This window comes from Brassica napus, chromosome A9, assembly GCF_020379485.1.
Source record: "Brassica napus cultivar Da-Ae chromosome A9, Da-Ae, whole genome shotgun sequence".
NCBI lineage: Eukaryota > Viridiplantae > Streptophyta > Magnoliopsida > Brassicales > Brassicaceae > Brassica > Brassica napus.
Window position 1 is genome coordinate 8451769 of NC_063442.1, and position 19480 is coordinate 8471248.

At 38.4% G+C, this 19480-nt stretch overlaps 3 protein-coding genes across 4 annotated transcripts; 1 reads left to right on the forward strand and 2 right to left on the reverse strand.

Moving 5' to 3' along the window:
* Window positions 1–221: 221 nt before the first annotated feature.
* Window positions 222–3771, forward strand: LOC106366453 (cationic amino acid transporter 2, vacuolar-like). Of its 2 annotated transcripts, XM_013806054.3 has the most exons (14): window positions 222–576; window positions 706–907; window positions 991–1075; window positions 1258–1398; window positions 1480–1598; window positions 1692–1788; window positions 1886–2058; window positions 2145–2211; window positions 2293–2451; window positions 2544–2799; window positions 2872–2980; window positions 3084–3196; window positions 3276–3351; window positions 3447–3771. In XM_013806054.3, exons 1-14 carry the CDS (start codon window positions 414–416, stop codon window positions 3601–3603), a joined length of 1917 nt encoding a protein of 638 aa, XP_013661508.2. In that variant the 5' UTR covers window positions 222–413; the 3' UTR covers window positions 3604–3771. The 2 variants fall into 2 exon arrangements, with proteins under 2 accessions (XP_013661508.2, XP_048595691.1); XM_048739734.1 differs by lacking the exons at window positions 1480–1598; window positions 1692–1788 and having other exon boundaries at window positions 243–576.
* A 26-nt stretch (window positions 3772–3797) lies between these two features.
* On the reverse strand, window positions 3798–6862 carry LOC106366454 (methyltransferase-like protein 17, mitochondrial). Its single transcript, XM_013806055.3, has 11 exons — window positions 6402–6862; window positions 6259–6332; window positions 5770–5864; window positions 5563–5684; window positions 5388–5471; window positions 5193–5273; window positions 5020–5097; window positions 4834–4929; window positions 4671–4750; window positions 4490–4578; window positions 3798–4404 (listed from the first exon to the last, which is right to left on the reverse strand). The coding sequence occupies exons 1-11, from the start codon at window positions 6777–6779 to the stop codon at window positions 3938–3940; spliced, it is 1644 nt and encodes a 547-aa protein (XP_013661509.2). The 5' UTR covers window positions 6780–6862; the 3' UTR covers window positions 3798–3937.
* Window positions 6863–7452: 590 nt separating this feature from the next.
* LOC106364224 (short-chain dehydrogenase TIC 32 B, chloroplastic-like) lies at window positions 7453–17294 on the reverse strand. Its single transcript, XM_013803846.3, has 6 exons — window positions 16876–17294; window positions 8859–8938; window positions 8597–8753; window positions 8316–8397; window positions 8070–8204; window positions 7453–7950 (listed from the first exon to the last, which is right to left on the reverse strand). The coding sequence occupies exons 1-6, from the start codon at window positions 17226–17228 to the stop codon at window positions 7726–7728; spliced, it is 1032 nt and encodes a 343-aa protein (XP_013659300.2). The 5' UTR covers window positions 17229–17294; the 3' UTR covers window positions 7453–7725.
* Between the last annotated feature and the right edge of the window lie 2186 nt (window positions 17295–19480).

Here is a 19480-nt window from a genome sequence, read left to right on the forward strand (position 1 = left end):
GTTAAAGATGAACGTGAAGAAATTGAACATGTCTCTAAATTGTTTTAAATTTGCAAGATTCTTGTGTTATTACGACAGATGCCTCCAATTTCCCATTTGGACACGACCGATTAGACCAAACCAAATAAAGTAATAGACTAAATAAACATAAAAAGAATAGTGTACCGAAACGGGAATAGACACGTTAAAGGAATGGTCCTTTGGGATAACAATATTATGTCAGGCAGTGGCTCCTTTCCCTACGGCACCAATCAATCAATTCAATTCATTTTTTTTTTTAAATTGAAAAGATCTCCTTTTCTTTTCTTCTACCTCCTTCCTCCCTTCGCCAGAAAATCCATTGAATCATCTTTTTTGACGAAAATATAATCATCAATTGATTTTATTTGATTTGATTTGCAGGGGATATTTGGATGGGTTTTCTGGTGGATACCCAAAAGGAAGGAGGCGGACACTCATGGGGTTACCTCAGGAGTTTGGTCCGAAGGAAACAGGTCGACTCTGCTGATGAGCCTCATTCTCATCATCACCACCAGCTCGCCAAAGCCTTAACTGTTCCTCACTTGATTGCCATTGGTAACTTCTTCTTATCAAATCTTTTTCCTTTTAGAGGAACTTGTTCTGGGTTTAGGATTTTTTTCATCAAGATTGATCCTTTTGGATTCTGCAACCATTCTTCTTCACCAACTCCTTATGTATTTTAAGGTGTGGGAGCAACAATAGGAGCGGGAGTGTATATTCTTGTGGGAACAGTTGCGAGAGAGCACTCTGGTCCATCTCTTGCTTTGTCTTTCCTTATTGCTGGAATTGCCGCTGCACTCTCTGCCTTTTGCTATGCTGAACTCTCTAGTCGTTGTCCCTCTGCTGGCAGCGCCTATCACTATTCTTACATTTGTGTCGGTGAAGGGTACTTACTAGTTACTACTACTCCTCCTCATCTTTCTGTTCTGTTCTGCTAACTTGTTTTATTTTTCTTGTTAATTTTTAAAGTGTGGCGTGGTTGATCGGTTGGGCACTGATTCTGGAATACACCATTGGTGGCTCTGCTGTTGCCCGTGGCATTTCCCCTAATCTGGTCTCTATCTTTCTATCTTACTTACAGAAATGCAAATTAGTACTCCATCAGATCGGTAGCTTGACTTCTTGTTATATATGTAGCTGGGGTTATTGGTTAAAATTCTCTAATTTTTCAACTTAAGTTTAGCATCAATAAGTTTGCGCCATTAAAGCTTTATGAGTTGATAAAAATCGTTACAGGCATTGATTTTTGGTGGTGAAGATGGTTTGCCTTCATTCTTAGCGCGTCACCAGATCCCTTGCCTTGATGTTGTTGTTGATCCATCTGCTGCTATTCTTGTCTTCATTGTGACTGGCCTCTTGTGCCTGGGAATTAAGGAGGTACGTACATACACAGCTTTTTAATTTACTTTCCATCCCGCACGTCAAAGATAAAATCATTGGTTCAAATTGTACTTGCAGAGCACATTTGCTCAGGGGATTGTGACTGCAGCCAATGTGTGTGTCTTGTTATTTGTCATAGTAGCTGGCAGTTATCTGGGCTTCAAGACTGGTTGGGCTGGTTATGAACTTTCTTCAGGGTAAGATGAGTACTATTCACCAACAGTCATCATCCTAGTTGTTTAAGAAGACAGATAGGATCAAACCAAATCCATTTTATTGTTTCTTTGTAGGTTTTTTCCATTTGGAGTGGATGGAATGTTTGCTGGTTCTGCTACAGTCTTCTTTGCATTCATTGGCTTTGATTCGGTTGCAAGTGCTGCAGAAGAGGTAAATTTGGGAATCCCTTTTATAACTTTTTTCTTCTTTTTTTGCTTCCCTTTCAAGCAACTAATACTAAAAACGCTATTGCCATATCTATGGGCAGGTGAAAAACCCCCAAAGGGATTTACCAATTGGAATTGGTCTTGCACTCTTTCTCTGTTGTTCTGTCTACATGATGGTCTCCATTGTAATTGTCGGCTTAGTTCCTTACTATGCCATGGATCCTGACACTCCCATCTCCTCTGCGTTTGCTAGTCATGACATGCAATGGGCCGTGTAAGTACATGACCCTTTAATATCCAGTTTTTGTCGTTCCACTTAGACATTATACTTATAAGATTGATTTGGGAACTTCGATGTAGATACTTGATCACTTTAGGAGCTGTCATGGCCCTCTGCTCAGCTTTAATGGGTGCACTTCTCCCTCAGGTAAAATGTCAGAAAAAATTAGGTGTTCTTCCTTTTAATGTGTGGTTGTTACTCAAATATGACTAATACTCATTTTTCCAGCCGCGGATTCTGATGGCAATGGCTAGGGATGGTTTGCTGCCTTCTCTTTTCTCAGACGTTAATAGACGCACACAGGTTCCGGTTAAAGCGACCATAGCAACTGGGCTTTGTGCAGCAACCTTAGCCTTCTTTATGGATGTTTCTCAGCTCGCAGGCATGGTAAGACACAGTGTTGTTATTCCTTGTCTTGTGGGACTTCTTCTTCTTCGTAATTTTTAGTATTTTGAGAGGTGGTGTTGGTGGTGGTGCAGGTGAGTGTTGGGACACTTTTGGCGTTCACAATGGTGGCAATATCAGTGTTGATACTCAGATATGTTCCTCCGGATGAGCTACCTCTTCCGGCATCCCTTCAGGATAGAATCGACTCTGTTTCCTTTATACCTGCTGAAACAAAGTCATCCCATCATGAAGGCACTTCTGACAATAGTAATAAACAGCCTTTAATTGGGGAGAATGAGGCTTCGGTTCATTTCCCAGTTATGGAGAAGCAAGAAGCTCTTGGGTGTTGTAAGTAACTTCCACTTTTGAGACCACTAAAATGTTTGAGCACAGATATGACATTTGTTGATGGTCTTTTAGGGGCTCTGAGCGAAAAAAAGAGGAGGATTGTCGCTGGATGGAGCATTATGCTCACTTGTATTGGAGCCTTCCTTCTAAGTTATTCGGCGTCGAGCCTCAACTTTCCAGGGTTGGATCTCTCACTCACCATTGTCTATTTAGTGCACTGATTTTCCTCAAAAAAAAGAAAAGTTTTTGTTTGCTTATCATCATCATCTTAAAATGGTTTACAGGGTTATTAGATATCCACTGTGTGGTGTTGGTGGAAGTCTACTCCTTGTTGGTTTGATTGCTCTGAGTTCTATAGATCAGGATGATGCCAGACACACTTTTGGACATTCTGGAGGTAAATGAATTGCTAATTATATATAAAATGATTTGGTAAACAATCAATACGCATTTATGTGAAAATTTGTTTTGAATAGGTTTCATATGCCCGTTTGTACCACTCCTGCCAATCATATGCATCCTCATCAACATGTACCTTTTGGTCAACCTTGGGTGAGCATGCTCCTCCTTCATTTCCCATTTTGTTATTCCCCCAAAAAGGACCATCATAGATGTAAATCTCTCTGACTGGCTACCTAATTTGACAGATCTGCGACATGGGCTCGAGTGTCAGTGTGGTTGGTGATTGGAGTGTTGGTATATGTTTTCTACGGAAGAAAAAACAGCTCCCTGGCCAATGCAGTTTACGTAACTACAGCTCATGCGGAGGAGATCTATCGTGAACATGAAGCCTCTTTGGCATAATAGTCTGTGAGGAAGGCAACTCCTTGGTGCCAAGATTATACATATGTAACAAAATCTGTTATGTTACTTTTGATTATGAAACAAAGACTGTCATAATCTATTTCCACACGTTCCTTTGTATATAATATATACTATATAATCAGAAAAGATCCCGAACGCTTTTCAGTATGGCATCTCTGTTTGAACGGTTTATGAGTGGACAAAAGTGTTGTGCATTTCTACAAAATGGGTATTTGGTTTCCTTTTATGTTTCAAACACATCTGTAATGGGAAACTGATAACATGAGCTATGGGAAACATGTCTTTTAAACAATCATTCACCAAAGGCTAATGTTTAAGGCCATGCACCCCATTTCTGGTCTTCATTTGGGCGACACCACTCGGCATCTACTTTTTTATTCTCTTTGGTAATTTCTTGTTGTTGAGTGGTTAATGGCCATAGGTCTCCCCAAAATGATTTCTTGGCTTGCAAATGAAGATGAGGGTTCTTGCTTTTCGTTATCACTCTCCTCTCAAAAGCTCCCTCTGACCCTTCCTCGTTGGTCGGCACACACATGTCCAACGTCACTTGTTTACCCTTGCGGAATGGAGGGAATATGATCCTTCCCCATCCTCCTCCCACGCTCGCCCTCCCACTTCCCTCCTCTTCTGCTTCCTCTACTTCTACTTCATCCTCATCAGTACCTTCACCTTCTTCTTCTACTTTCTCCAGCTCATCCTCGTCCTCATCCGTGATATCAGAGTCCTGTGCTCTTGGATCAATGTAAGGCACCTCAACCACCTGTGTTTTGATAAACTCTTCTGCATATATCAAAATGGATTCGCCGTTAGGCACACAGCTCAACTCTGGCAAATCTATCTCATAAAATTAGTCCCAGACTTTTACCATAATCAATCTCGAGATCCTCAGGTTTCCTATTCGCCCGCATCTCCTTCAAAGTCTCCAATTTTATATTATCAAGAGGCCATGGTTCCCTAAATTTGAAAGAATAGCCCCAAAAACTTAAATTCCTAAACAACTTTTCTCTGAACTTAATAAACCATTCAACATCACCAAAGCTACCAACCGTGGGCGCTGACCTCTCCTGAAAACCACAAAGCAAAACTTCTCATCCTCAAACCCACGCAAGGGAACACCTTTTGTACGCTGCAAAAGGTCAAGGTTTCAGTTTGGAGTCATCAGCAAACAAAGAGATGACTTAAATCTAAATATTTGCACAAGGAAGGAACCTTGTAGGAACGCTGAGATGAAGTTCTCTGCAACCGCTGAACAAAATGGCAATACTTTGCAGTGTTTTCCAACGGACACTTTCCATCATGAGGGCACTGCTCGTTTGCAACCCAAAATTATATGTTTTACAAATACATTCAACCTGAAACAGCAGCTTAAGGAGACTTTTCAGTATTGACACTTACGGGAGCAACAATATGCGCACCAGACTTGAGATCGAGAACTTCCTTGCCAGCTTCAGCTTTCTCCTTTTTACGCAGTTTCTAGACAAAAATGGAAAACATTCCAAATAAGCAAGAAGAGGAATAAAATAACTTGTGACGGCAAAGAGAAAACAGATGGGTCATTTGAAAACTACTCTATTCTCCATCCACAGTATATAGGATCGCATCTGAGATATAATATTAGCACCATGTGGCGTTCCTGGTTCAACCAAAACCTGTTCAACAAGAATTCATTTAAAAGACTCCGTAAGACTCATTGCAAAACAAAATGCATGGTAGGACAAGTAAATGTTCCTCTGGTGTCATTGAGGAGGAGGATGAAAGCATACCAAGAGATCATCTGTAAGGTCCCAGAGCTGGCGAACCATAGTAATCCTGTCTTTCAGAGATGGTATCTCCCCTAGCACATAGGACTTAACCCCCCCCCATTGGTAGATTTAATCAGTATAAACAAGAATCACAGAAGATGTGATTGTTAAGCAAAAAAAGAGATTGTTAACCCACAGCGATGACAAGCTCATGTTTCCTCTCGGATTTATCATTGAGGATTCTGCATTTCTTGTTGAGCTCTTGAGAAAGGGATAGCAGGCTAGTGTACCCATGGATCAGAGGCAAATCCTTCAAGCCTTGCAAATTCACAACAACCAGTAAGATGAGAATCAAACCACAACGCTAAACACTTGTAATTGATTAAAGAGGTTAATCAAATACCCTGAAGCAAGTCACGTCCTGCACGCTGCATCGATTGAGATGGTTCCACTATATTAACTTTCTGCGCACACTTTGGCCAAACCTCTTGTACTGCCCTACACGATTGTTACACATAGAGAGAATCAATCGACAACTCTCTCCGTTCTTAAAAAAATCCATGTTTTAGAATTTTCACATTTTTAAAAAATGTACGGAATATTAAAATTTAGCTATAAATGCATAGCTTTTTGTAATTTTATATTTCCTATATTTTTACACCAATAAAATTTTAAAAAATGCATAGTTTTTGTAATTTTATATTTCCTATATTTTTAAATCAATAAGATTTTAAAAATGCAATTAATGTTCTTAAACTTCACAATTTTTCATTATTAGTTGAAAAAATTACATTGAAAATATAAAATATGTATCTTATTGAAACAAAAATTTTCTCTAGAATATGAATCTTTTAGAAACGGAGAGAGCAAGAAACAACAATGAAGTCCTCACCAGAAGCCAGAACCAGTGCCAGCACCAAAATCAAGAACCCTCGTAGGCTTAAAACCAGGAAGCCTTCGACGAATCTATAAACAAGTTAAAACATTGTCAGATGAATCCTCTATAAAAATAAAAAGGAAGCTAAGCTTTTTGACCTCAGTGAGGACTCTGTAGCAGACGGAGTACGCGGCGGGCATACGAGAAGCAACGTAAGCTGCAGTCTCACCGTCTCTGTACTGTAAACCGCTATCTCCATAAACCGTCTGTATCTTCCACCGCTTCGCCTCCACCGAGTTCATCGAATCCGCCAGACGCTTGGCCGTTGTTTCCGGTAACAGGAGGTTAGAGTCCTTTATCTCTTGAAACGATTCCGATAGCTGGCGAACCTTCTTCCTGATGTGCGGATCGTCTTCCTCGCGGAGGTATTTCTTTATCGCGCGGCGGAGACGGACGGGTACGACCAGGCACCTGAACGACTGCTTCGCTAGTGTCCTTAGGCTTTCGATTGTGAATGCTTTCTGGGCATTCGCCATTTCTCTTTGATCTGAATGTCGTTGCAGGCGAGGCTTTGGCCTAACCTCACCGGAGGAAGAGGACGAGGGTAGTCTAGGGTTTATCGAAATGGGCCAACACTATGGGTTTTAAAAAAACTTAATGGGCCTTGTAACAGTACACTATCATGGCACTGCTGTATGGAAAGTTCCATTTTAGCACTTAATTATTTGACCTAATCAAACCGATCCCATTTCTCTAGCGAATTTTCCCCCTAATCAGGGCCAATTGCTATATTAGAGCATTTCCTTTGGGACTTGGGAGGTACTCAATAGATATCTTAACATTAGAATAAAAAGTTATAAAATATATAGGAGAAATTTCCCAAATAAGAAATGTATATTTTCATGTAAAACCTCCATACCATTGCCATGTATTAATATTTAAATTGTTTACATATCTTAAATTTTGAAATTTTATAAAATAGCCAGAATTTGTTAAAATAAAATTTGATATTTACTTTAGATTTTTTTGCAACGTGGATGCTCTTAGAAGTTCATAAAGTATGAGTGGTTAACAGATCAAATTTTGTTACACATGATTGATCAGTTAAATGTATTCTCAAACCAAAAAGTATTGTTTGCAAATTATAGAAGTCCATGCATGCAATATCGTCTGAACAGAAATAAACATATATATTAAGAGTTGAATTTTTAAAGATTAATTCTTCAATATTGATATTGCTAGATTTGATGTAGGTAGGAATTACATAACAAAGACCTTTTTTTTTTGTTCAACACATAACAAAGACCTATATTTTACAAAACCCTACAACTCTATATATATATATATATATATTTACATGAAAACCAGAACCACATATAATAATAATATAGAGGCATGGCTTATACACACCTACACACACAAAAGAACATATGTCGCTATGTATAAACCTATATTATAGTAAAGCTATCTAGGTCTTGTGATTTACACATACATAGCATCGTTGGCTAAAAGGTAGTTAAAGGTTTGATAAACATTGGGAGTGGAAGCTGGAGCAACCAACAACTCAGAAGCAGTCCACAGTCTCTGAGCTTTAAGATTGCACGATCCGGATTTAGAAGTCCAAGCTTCGTTGCAGTCTGAAAAGTATTTGCCACACACGTTCCTCAATCTCGGACTCGTTGCTACGTAGCATGTCGTTGCTGCTGCCTATAAATAATTAACAGGAATCAATAAGCCATTTTTATGATGTCGTACGTTAATTTGGATAATTGTAAATATATGATTTATAAATGAAAAACGATAAGTATTGATTTGACTTTAGATACCTGAGGAACTGACTTCAAAAGCTTGGAGGTCAAGAAAAAGACTAAATCGGTGATGAGGCCGTCTCGGTCTCTTGTGAGACGCGTTCTCACGATTCCAGGATGAACACAGTTTGCCGTTACATTAGCATCCATTTTCTATACAGTGATTAGTCAAATTGTCAGAAGTCTTATTATATTGTTTTTTTTATAAAACTAAGTCATATGATATTGTTAGTAATAATAAATAAAAGGGTTTCAGTGACTTACATGTAGAATCCGGGAGAGCTCTATGGTGTGGAGAACGTTGGCTAGCTTCGAGAGCGCGTAAGCTCGGGTCGCGTCGTAGTTTCTGCAAACACGCAAGACAAACCCAAGGCCTTTAATTAATTAAGTAGTATAGACTATAGAGTATTATTCTCTCTGATCAATTAAACTAAATAAATTAAAGAAAGACGGCGTTTATTCTTTGTCGTCGCATATTCACCTTTTTCTGTTAATCATTAGTTAATTATTCGCAAAATGATTAGTATAAGATTCTCGTAAAATACCTATTGTTTCGGGAGATATCGGCGACATATTGCAGCATATCGCCAGAGAACCAGCTATGAATCACTGACGTGACGTTGACGATACGGCCTTGAACGCCGGTTTGCTCCGCCGTTTCAATCATATTCTTCAACAGCAGCTTAGTCAGCAGAAAATGGCCTGCGCGTCCATACAAAATAGTAATGTTAACTAATCACGATTAGACCATATAATAATATAAATGTTGATCGATTAAGTTTAACGTTAAATAGTTCAAAAAATTACCGAGATAATTAGTTGCGAAGGTCATCTCCACCCCGTCCTCAGAGATGGCGTGCTTCTGCGCGTATTTTCCGGCGTTGTTGCTGTGATTTTATCCGGGAGATTAATTAATTAATTATCGGATATAAATATAAATATGACAATGACGTAGAAAAAGAAGAAGTTTAAACAATACACTACAAGAAAACAGCGGTATTCTGACGGACGTTCCGACGGAAAATGAATTCCTCGGAATATACCGAGGAATTTCCGAGGCAATTCCGAGGAAACACAAAATTTGGCTTCCTCGGAATTTCCTCGGAATATTCCGACGGAATTCCGAGGAAAATTCATCTCGTCGGAATATTCCGACGGAATACCGAGGAAACTAGTATTCCTCGGAAAAAACCGATGAATTCCGAGGAAATATTATAGACGTTAGAGAGCCGTTGGAGAGCCGTTGGGGGATTTTAAAAATTCCGAGGAAATTCCGACGAACTAGCCGTTTGCATCGGAATTCCGTCGGAATTTCCTCGGACTGTCGGCAGGATTTCAACTATAAATACAAGCACCCCTCTTCCTCTTCATTCACTCCATATCTTCATCCTCCCTCTCACTTTCTTTACACACGAATTTGATTCATAAAAAACATGTCTTCTTCAAATTATTTTCGTTCTTGGATCGATCGACCTCATTTGGATCCGAACACGAGATTGCTTACGGAAGAATACCAACAAGGTATAACCGAATTCATGGGGTTAGTTCACCGACAACCGGAAGCAAAAACAGGTATGTTAAGATGTCCTTGCTCTAATTGTAAAAATAAAAAAGTTATTAAACAATGGGATGTTTGGACTCATCTATATTTGAGTGGGTTTACACGAAGTTACAAAATTTGGTATCATCATGGAGAAACTGATTATGAACATGGTAGTACTAGCGAACCTCAGCCAGCGGTTAGATTAGAAGATCCAATTAGAACGGATGTAGATTACGGTGTAGGTACTGAGCAGATGGTAAATGATCATTTTAGAGGGGAAGATTTACCCAATGCCGAAGCTAGGAGATTTTATGATATGTTGGATGCTGGAAAGCAACCATTGTACGAAGGTTGCAGAGATGGTCATTCAGCTTTATCATCTGCTACAAGATTGATGGGCATTAAGACGGATTATAATTTGGCTGAAGACTGTGTGGATGCGATTGCTGATTATGTAAAAGGTATTCTACCCGAAGATAATGTAGCTCCTGGCTCATACTACGAGGTTCAGAAACTCGTAGCTGGTCTTGGTTTATCGTATCAGGTAATAGATGTATGCAGAGACAACTGCATGATTTATTGGAGGGCGGATGAACAGCGGGTTTCATGCAAATTTTGTGGGAAGCCTCGTTATAAAGATACGAGTGGAAGAGTTCCAGTACCATATAAAAGGATGTGGTATTTGCCTTTGACGGAAAGGTTGCAGAGGCTGTATCTGTCTGAACGCACAGCGCAACCAATGAGATGGCATGCGGAGCACTCAACAGATGGTGAGATCAGACATCCTTCAGATGCAAAAGCGTGGAAGCATTTCCAATCAAAGTATCCCGACTTTGCGTATGAGAGAAGAAATGTCTACCTTGGATTATGTACTGATGGTTTCAGCCCGTTTGGCAAGAGTGGAAGACAGTATTCTCTATGGCCAGTCATTCTTACACCATACAACCTACCCCCAAACTTGTGCTTGCGACGAGAGTTTTTGTTTCTCTCGATTCTCGTTCCCGGACCAGAGCATCCTAAGAGATCACTTGATGTGTTTCTTCAGCCACTAATATATGAGTTGCAACAACTATGGGCTCAAGGTGCTGAAACATACGATGTTTCGTGTAAAGAAAACTTTCAAATGCGGGCAGTACTAATGTGGACAATAAGTGATTTTCCAGCATATGGTATGTTATCTGGATGGACAACGCATGGAAGGCTATCATGTCCATATTGTCAAGATAACACTGATGCTTTCCAACTAAAACACGGAAGGAAAACGTGTTGGTTTGACTGTCACAGGAGATTTCTACCACCAGATCATCCATATCGTAGAAGTAGGAATTTGTTTACGAAGAACAAGAGGGTGTTTGACAGTCCACCTCCGGAAATTCGTGGGAAAGATTTGAAGACACAACTTAGAGATTTTGGTGCAGAAAGGACGCCAGACGTCGGTGGACATGAGCATTTTCCGGTAGATGGTGTTGGAAACCTACATAACTGGCACAAAAAAAGTATTTTTTGGGATCTGCCATACTGGGAGGATCATCTACTAAGGCATAATTTAGATGTCATGCATATCGAGAAGAACTTTTTTGACAATCTCATGAACACGATCCTTAATGTTCAAGGTAAAACAAAGGATAATTTGAAGTCAAGACTGGATTTAGTCGATATATGTGATCGTTCAGAACTTCATGTTGATGAGAGTGGTAGGGCTCCTTTTCCCATATACCGACTTGATGCAGCGGGAAAGGATGCGTTCTTTGATTGGATTTCAAACGATGTGGAATTTCCAGACGGTTACGCATCTAATTTGCGTAACTGTATCGACAGAAAGGAAGGAAAGTTTACTGGCTTGAAAAGCCATGATTGCCATGTAATGATGCAGCGCCTCCTTCCGTTTGCCTTCAAGGAACTATTACCACGAAATGTTCATGAAGCAATTGCAGGGATAAGTGGTTTCTTCCGCGATTTATGCACAAGATCAGTGACTCTTGAAGGTATTGAAAATTTGAAGACTAACATAGCTGTGATTCAGTGCAACCTTGAGAAGATATTTCCTCCCTCATTTTTTGATGTTATGGAGCATCTTGTTATTCACCTGGTAAGAGAATTGGAACTTGGTGGTCCTGTGCAGTATAGATGGATGTATCTGTATGAGCGGTATATGTTCCATTTGAAGAAGATGGTGAAAAATTTAAGTAGGGTGGAAGGGTCTATAGTCGCACAGATGATCAATGAAGAAACTTCAAACTTTGCCGAGTACTACTTTCCAGCAGAAGTTCAGACCAAAAACAGAAGACCTGCTCGGCATGATGATAGAGGCGAACGGGCAACATATCATTGGAAGGTTCCAGACATTTTCACAGACGTTGGACGACTTAGCGGAAAACCAAAGGACCGTCGACTTACTGATCAGGAGCGCAGTCATTTGCAAACATATTTACTCACCAACTGCGAAGATGTTCTTCAATATGAAAGGATTTTCATGGCAGAAAAGCGGTTAGAATATAGATACGCCACAGAGGACGAACTAGAAGAAATGAAGCAGAGAGAATTTGGTGGATGGATGTTTACTTATGTGAGTGATGGTTTGGCCAGAGGTGAAACATTTGACGATTGGATACGCGAGATGGTCGTTGGACCAAACTTTGTTGTGAAGTCATATCCGAGATTTTGTACTCGAGGATATGCATTCACAACTCAGAAGAGGAGACGTTCGAGTACGACTTACGATGCTGGTGTTTGTTCTGCATCAGGAGATGATGTATACTACGGACACATAAATGAGATTTTGGAAATCAAGTATTTGGGCATGGTTGGATTGCGCTGTACTGTTTTCTATTGTGACTGGCACGACAACACTCCAGATCGAGGTGTGAGAACAGATGCATTTGGTGTTACATCAGTAAATTCAAGACGGAAGCTGCAATATTATGATCCTTTCATTCTTGCTTCTCAGGCCGATCAGGTTTGTTATATCAAGTACCCCCGGGTAAGGAACAGAGATGATCCATGGGTTACTGTTACAAGACTCAACCCGAGAGGCCGAGTTCAGGGAAGTTCTGAGCTGGAAGACCCACTACAACCAAGCACATCCGGCAACTTAAGTGCAGCAGAAGATTTAGGTGGAGTTGGCCTTGTAGTCGATTTAACCGACTTCGGAGAAGAAGCCGCCGTTCACGTAGAGGATGAACCAGTGATTGGAGAGTTTCACCAAGATCCAGATTCAGATTCATCTGGTGATGACGACTCGGAAACAGACTAGCGTCGACCTTTTTTTTTTTTTTTTTTTAAAGGAAAATTCCGAGGAAATTCCGAGGACAGATAGGTTTTCCTCGGAATTTCCTCGGAATAGATCTTCTCGATTGAAAACCCAAAGTTCCTCGGAATTTCCTCGGAATTTTCCGAGGGAATTCCGAGGAACTCTTTATGTTCGTCGGAATTTCCTCGGAAAATTCCGAGGAAATTCCGAGGAATTGGGGATTTGATTATAGATTCTTTTTCCTCGGAATCTCCTCGGTATATTCCGAGGAAATGCCGACGAACATAAGGATCTCCTCGGAATCTCCTCGGTATATTCCGAGGAAATTCCGAGGAACTTGGGGTTTTAAATGAAAACAACGTTTTACGGATTGAATAACACGTATATAACCTTCATTAAGTGTCATAACCAGATTATGATGTTTGGAACTATGAACTTTGGTGTTTTATCCAATAACAAACACTTTTACGATTGCATGAACGAAAACCACACAACATAAGAGAAACACTTATACACTTTAATAAACGGTAAAGGGAATACTTACAATTATTTTTGAAATTGTGTTATTTCATGGTTTATGATCATCTATACAAAGAATCCTCAATGGTATGCATTATAATTGTATAAGAAATGAAATACGGCGAAAATAATCGATGTTTTAAAACCCCAAACCCTGGTTCCTCAGAAATTCCTCGGAGATTACCGAGGGTATTCCGAGGAATCCTTGTTCGTCGGAATATTTTCATTTAACCGGGTTAACCAAGCCGCCAAATATTTCGGGAAAATTGAATCAAAGAATTCCGAGGAAATTCCGACGGAAATATAAAATATTTCCGAGGAAATTCCGACGGATAGTTTCCGTCGGACCCCTCATAATATTAGGGCGAGCCCGATCTTCTTCCCCATTTCTCTCTTTCTCTCCGCGCCGCACAGCCTCTCCTCTCGCGATTTCCGGCGACTCCACCGTTCTCTCTCGCGTTTTTCCGGCGAATCTCCCCTAATCCTCCCCCATAATCATGTAAGAACCCTATCCCACTCTTTTAGGTTAGATTTGTATGGTTTTTAAGTAGATTTGATGATTTTGGAATGAGATTTATAGATTTTGTTAGGGTGAATGGTAGATTTGTGTAAAATCGAGTTTGATTATGTATTTCACTTGATTTGAATTTTTTTTTTAGTTTTTATTAATTTTGTGGTTATAAAAATCGAATTTGAAATTATATATATATTGAAAACGTTTTTTGTATATAAAATCTATTTTTTGCATTTTAAATTCATTTATATATTTATTAAACATTTTTAAAATCTATAAAACTTTTTTTAAGATTAAAAATCATTTATATAATATTTAAAAACATTTTTTTTGTGGTTATAAAACGTTTTATGTATTTTATATGTAAAATATAAATTTCTATATTTATTAAACATTTTTAAAATTTTATATGTTTTTGGGATTTATTTAAACTATTTTTAAAATTTTTAAACTATTTTTTATTTATTAAAACTTTTTTTATTAATTATTAAACTAGTTATATTTTTGTGATTAAAAACTATAATTTTGAAATAGGTTTTTTTTTTTAATTTACAGGTCTAATGATGATCAGATCCGGCCTCGCCAGCGTCGTAGCCGGGGTGGTATGGGGAGCCAGTCTCGGGGTTCTTCCAGCCATGTTCAGGATTCCGTTTCGCCCCACAGCTCATACCATACATCTCCCTCTCCATTACTCGCTCCTGCTGCTCCCGCTCCCGCTGCTGCACCCGCTCCTGGTCCCGCTGCTGCACCCGGTCCTCCGGGAGTGATGAGCGTTGCGGAGTTGGTTCGACAGCCCGGTCGTGACCATCTTCCCTATCTCACTGAGTATCCACATGGACATGGTCAAACATGGTAATTTAAACTTTTATTTTTTATCCTTAAAATTTGATTGATTATTAATAATTTGTTCTTTTTATTAGGTTCAACCGATCCGGGAACGGGATCAGCGCATGGATCAACCGTATGATGTACTCTGCCCTCGACAAGGGACATCCGACTTTCACTCACTTTCCCGTCGAGAAGCAGCATCTGTGGTTTCGTCAGTTTGCGGTAAGTATTCAAATTTTTACTTATATTTTTTATTTATTAAAACTATTTTTTGTGATTATTAAACTATTTTCTATATTTATTAAACATTTTAAATATTTTAAAAACTATTTTTTTAATTATTTAACTATTTTTTTAATTATTAAACTATTTATATTTTTGTGCTTAAAAACTATTTTTAAACTATTTCAGCAAGAATTCAACTGGAATTCCGATGATACGCTCTCTATCTATAACCATTTTGTCCATAAAGTTATGGACAACTATGGGAAGCAGATGTACGAGTGGAAGAAGAAGTGGGAAGCAAACAAGGTAGTTTTTAATTTATTAACAATTTTTAATTTATTAAACTATTTTTTAAATTATTAAACTTTTTTTTTTTAAATTAAAAGGTCCCAAAGTCGATGAACGACACGGTATGGAAGGAGTTGTGTGAGCATTGGGATAAGGAAGAGACGAAAGAAACTTCTTCCACCAACTCCAACAACCGCAGGAGCGACCGTAAAGGGAAGGGCATCTACAAGCATAACTTGGGTGCCCAATCTATTGCCACTCTCGCGGATCGCATGGTAAGTTCAACCGCTTTTTCTTTAATTATTTAAGTTTCAGAATTTTATTTTTTATGCATTTTTTCAAATTTCTAATGTTTGTTTAATTTATTTTTTTTCAAGGCGGAAGAAAATGAGGGCGAGCCGGTTGATGATCTCGCCCTAATGAAAAGGGCGTATACCAACAAGAAGACCGGTCAGATTGATGATGGTCTTGTGAGGGACGTGGTCGACCTGGTCCAAACTCAGGTGTACGACGAAGTGTCTCAGCTTCAAACCGATGATGACGATTCGACGGCTTCGACCAACTTGTCCCGGGTTCGAATCAACGAAATCGTTGAATCGGTAAGTTTTTTTTTTTAAAGTTCAATTTATTTATTTCTTGATTTTTATTTTATCATCAATTTATATTATCTAAATTTGGTTTTTTATATTTCAGTCGGTTCCAAAGAAGAAGGGACGTATGGTCGGTTTGGGTCGTCGCTCCCGGTCGGCTGCTCCTTCTTCTGCACCACCGCCATATGTTGATCCGGAAGTTCTTACGGCTCAGCTGAAGGACAAGGATGATCGGATATCTGCGTTGGAGACCCAGATGGCAGCTCAACAGGCGGGCTATGAGACCCAGAAGAGGCTCAACGAGCAGATGATGGAGATGATGAAGAGGATGTACCCGAACGAGGTGTTCCCGAACATCCAAGACCCGTAGTTTTTTTTTTTTTTTACCAAAAACTCTGAATGTTTTATTTAACTTTGAATATTATCTACTATGTTTTATTTAATGTTTTATTCAATTTTAATTTTAATTTTAAATTTTAAAATTAAATTTAAAAAATTTAAATTTTTTTAAAAAAAATAAATTTTTTCGAAATTCCGAGGGAATGTAGTTCCTCGGAAAATTCCGAGGAACTTTCTTCCCTCGGAATATTCCGAGGAACATAATTCCCTCGGAATTTTCCGAGGGAATGGAATCCTCGGAAAATTCCGAGGGAGTTTTGTCCCTCGGAATTTTCCGAGGAACTCCATTCCCTCGGAAAATTCCGAGGGAAAATATGTTCCTCGGAATTTTCCGAGGAACATATGTTCCTCGGAATTTTCCGATAAACATTCCGAGGAATGTTTTGTCGAAACTTCCGAGGATTTGACCATCGGAATTCCATCGGTTTATTCCGAGGAACCATCCGACGAAAATATGTTTCTCGGAGTTTCCTCGGAATTTTGTTTCCTCGGAATTCCGTCGGAAATTTCCGACGGAATTCCGAGGAAGTATGAATTTCCGAGGAGATATTTCCGAGGACTTTTTTCGTCGGTATGTCGTCGGAATAGCGTTATTCCGACGACATACCGACGATTTTTTCCCTCAGTATCCCGATGTTTTCTTGTAGTGATACTAATAGTAAAATTACATGAGGATGTTGAGAGGGAGATGAAGAGATTCGAAATCGGCTACGAAGCGCCGAACGGAGGCGAGGGAGCTTAGGTCGAGATGCATGACGATGATCTCCGCATCAGGAAACTCAGAGAGGATACGTGACTTTGTTTCCTCGGCGGTTTTGAGACTCCTAGCCGGAATCACAAGCCTCGCTCCACGCTTTGCCAGAACTCGCGCCGTCTCCGCTCCTATTCCCGACGTCGCTCCAGTGATGATTGCTGTTAGAGATCGGAGATCACAATTAGCAGTGACATGTTCGGCGGTGGATCTTGATCCAAATCCGCTTGGGCCACCGGAGCCAACCAGGTGCTTAACCGTCTCAATCATTTTTTCTTTCTTTCTCTCTCTGTCTATTAGTTTTGGTTATGTTTCTGTTATGGAGAGCAGTTGAGTATTTTTTGAGAGTGTTGGAGTGAGTATTTATAGTGCTCCGTGTTGGAGGAACATACCAAGACATATGCGGTGAAGGGGAGACAACATTCCTCTATGTTGTGTGTTTTGGATTTAAAATTTCTAAATCAATTAACAATCACAGAATAAAAAGAAGTTATTAATTACTGGCACCAAAACAAATGAAATACGCAATAATGTGATTTAAATAAATGTTTGGTTAGCCAACTCTAATTGACTAAGACAAATTAATAGAGGATGATGACTCACAGAGCAAAAACTATACTTGAAATGGGTGATTACAAACCATAATCCTCCAAGTTTTTATTCAAAATTAAAAAGCACTGTAAGATGAAACAAGGCATAGATAGTGCCATGTTTTGGGTAACACTCACTATTTATCAATGTCATGTCCGACTTTCTTATGGTATTATCCTCCGAATCTTTATTTTTCCATTTCATGCATGGTCCCCTTCCTCTTTAACATACACATTTCTATAATCCATAACAGGTGACAAAAAAATGTTCAAAGTCTCTATCTCTTACCTAGTCATACTCTATATATAAAAGTGCAGGTTTTATTCTAATGGACCTAAGAATTAATACTCAATCACGTACGTATATATAGAATTTATTATTCATTTAGAAAACGTAAGAACCGAACTACACTAGTTTACCATACTATGGTTTCTTCTCCGACGTATCTCATTCACTATATCTTTCATTTATGTATGTATAGGTTTGGTCTTTCTTTGTAAGATAAAAGTTTCTCGACTCTATTTATACTCCGTATTGCCAGATATATAACCTTTTCTTAAGCTTGAGTTTTTTGCATTTCTAAGTAACGAATCTTAAATCTTACGAGAAAAAATTGATTATGTTCATATCTTATGACACAAAAGTGATTGATTATCCCATTTATCTAAAAAAAAATTGATTATGTTTTTTTCTTGTGTTCATACCGCTGCGAGTATCGCTTATGAAAGTGAAAGAAATTAGTCGGTTGATAGCATGTACATATATTATGAATAGTATCACTTCAATACATTTTGAAATATAGAGTATGTATTGAGAAGCGGTTTATATGTTTCATATATGTAGCAATAACACTCCGTTTATACAGGTAATATTTTCTTTTTCAAAATTTCACTCTTCAAAAATTAGTTCATATATCACTAATCTGCAAATACAATACTTGTTAATGTTATGAATGCTACAAGTAAACGAAGGAATATAACAAAGACTTGATGATCATTAATTTAATCTCAGGTTTAAAATATATATGATATTAATACATCACAAATCCTCAAATACATAGTTAATTGATATGTGGAGAATATTCTTATATTCCACCTTTGAGTAAATTGTCACGTAGTCATTTTTACTAGTGAAATTGTAAGTGGTTCATGCAAAAGAAACGGTGGGGATTTTCGAGAATGGCACAATAGAGTAAGCTAATTGGTCACTTTGTTCTTGGAGGATCCAATCCTTCAATGGATGAGAAGAAGATCTTCAAGGTTGATTATAGAAATCATGAGAAAGTAATCTTACCCAAATCCAACTACTACCCACTAACAATTCCACTAATTTTCATTTATAAAATATTTATTAATTTTAGAATATGTCTCAACTACAAACTATACATGTGTCTTATTTACAGGTCACTAGAACGATCCATCTAATCCGTATTAAACTATTGTCTCATAGTCTATAAACTCAATATGTGGATTGATTTTAGGTATTATCAAGAGAGGATCAGGTCAGAATATTGCTTTGCAGAGAATTGGAATCTAAATAAGTCCTCAGATTATATATTTGCATCTCTATAGAAGAATTAGGTTATGGAAGACGTTTAAATGTATTTGTACCTGAAAGCTTTTTGACTCACCAAAAAAGAAAATATTGTTATCGTTTCACTATATTCAATTTTGGATACCGTGATGCTTTTTTTCGTTTTGTAATGAATCTATCATAAATATTTTCAATCATTGGTCTTAAATTATGAACATTTTATGGACGAAAAACTCTATTTCTTTTCCTTTATTTCTTTATTAGAAAAACAAGATGGTCCAACCTCATTAATAATAAAAAAATGGAGGATACAAATATAATAAAGGAAATGATAGAAGGGACGTTGAGATAAACTTAAATTAGATGAAATGTTGTGAATAGTATATAAATTCCTCCAG

Coding starts and splice junctions, on each gene's coding strand:
- LOC106366454 (XM_013806055.3), bottom strand. CDS start 6,779: ATGGCGAATGCCCAGAAAGCATTCACAATCGAAAGCCTAAGGACACTA. Junction 6,333..6,401: donor GCTACAGAGTCCTCACTGAG/GTCAAAAAGCTT, acceptor ACTTGTTTATAG/ATTCGTCGAAGGCTTCCTGG. Junction 4,751..4,833: donor CATCTCAGCGTTCCTACAAG/GTTCCTTCCTTG, acceptor GACCTTTTGCAG/CGTACAAAAGGTGTTCCCTT.
- LOC106366453 (XM_013806054.3), top strand. CDS start 414: ATGGGTTTTCTGGTGGATACCCAAAAGGAAGGAGGCGGACACTCATGG. Junction 577..705: donor TCCTCACTTGATTGCCATTG/GTAACTTCTTCT, acceptor ATGTATTTTAAG/GTGTGGGAGCAACAATAGGA. Junction 3,197..3,275: donor CACTTTTGGACATTCTGGAG/GTAAATGAATTG, acceptor TGTTTTGAATAG/GTTTCATATGCCCGTTTGTA.
- LOC106364224 (XM_013803846.3), bottom strand. CDS start 17,228: ATGATTGAGACGGTTAAGCACCTGGTTGGCTCCGGTGGCCCAAGCGGA. Junction 8,754..8,858: donor CTTCGCAACTAATTATCTCG/GTAATTTTTTGA, acceptor ATGGACGCGCAG/GCCATTTTCTGCTGACTAAG. Junction 8,398..8,596: donor GATATCTCCCGAAACAATAG/GTATTTTACGAG, acceptor GCGTGTTTGCAG/AAACTACGACGCGACCCGAG.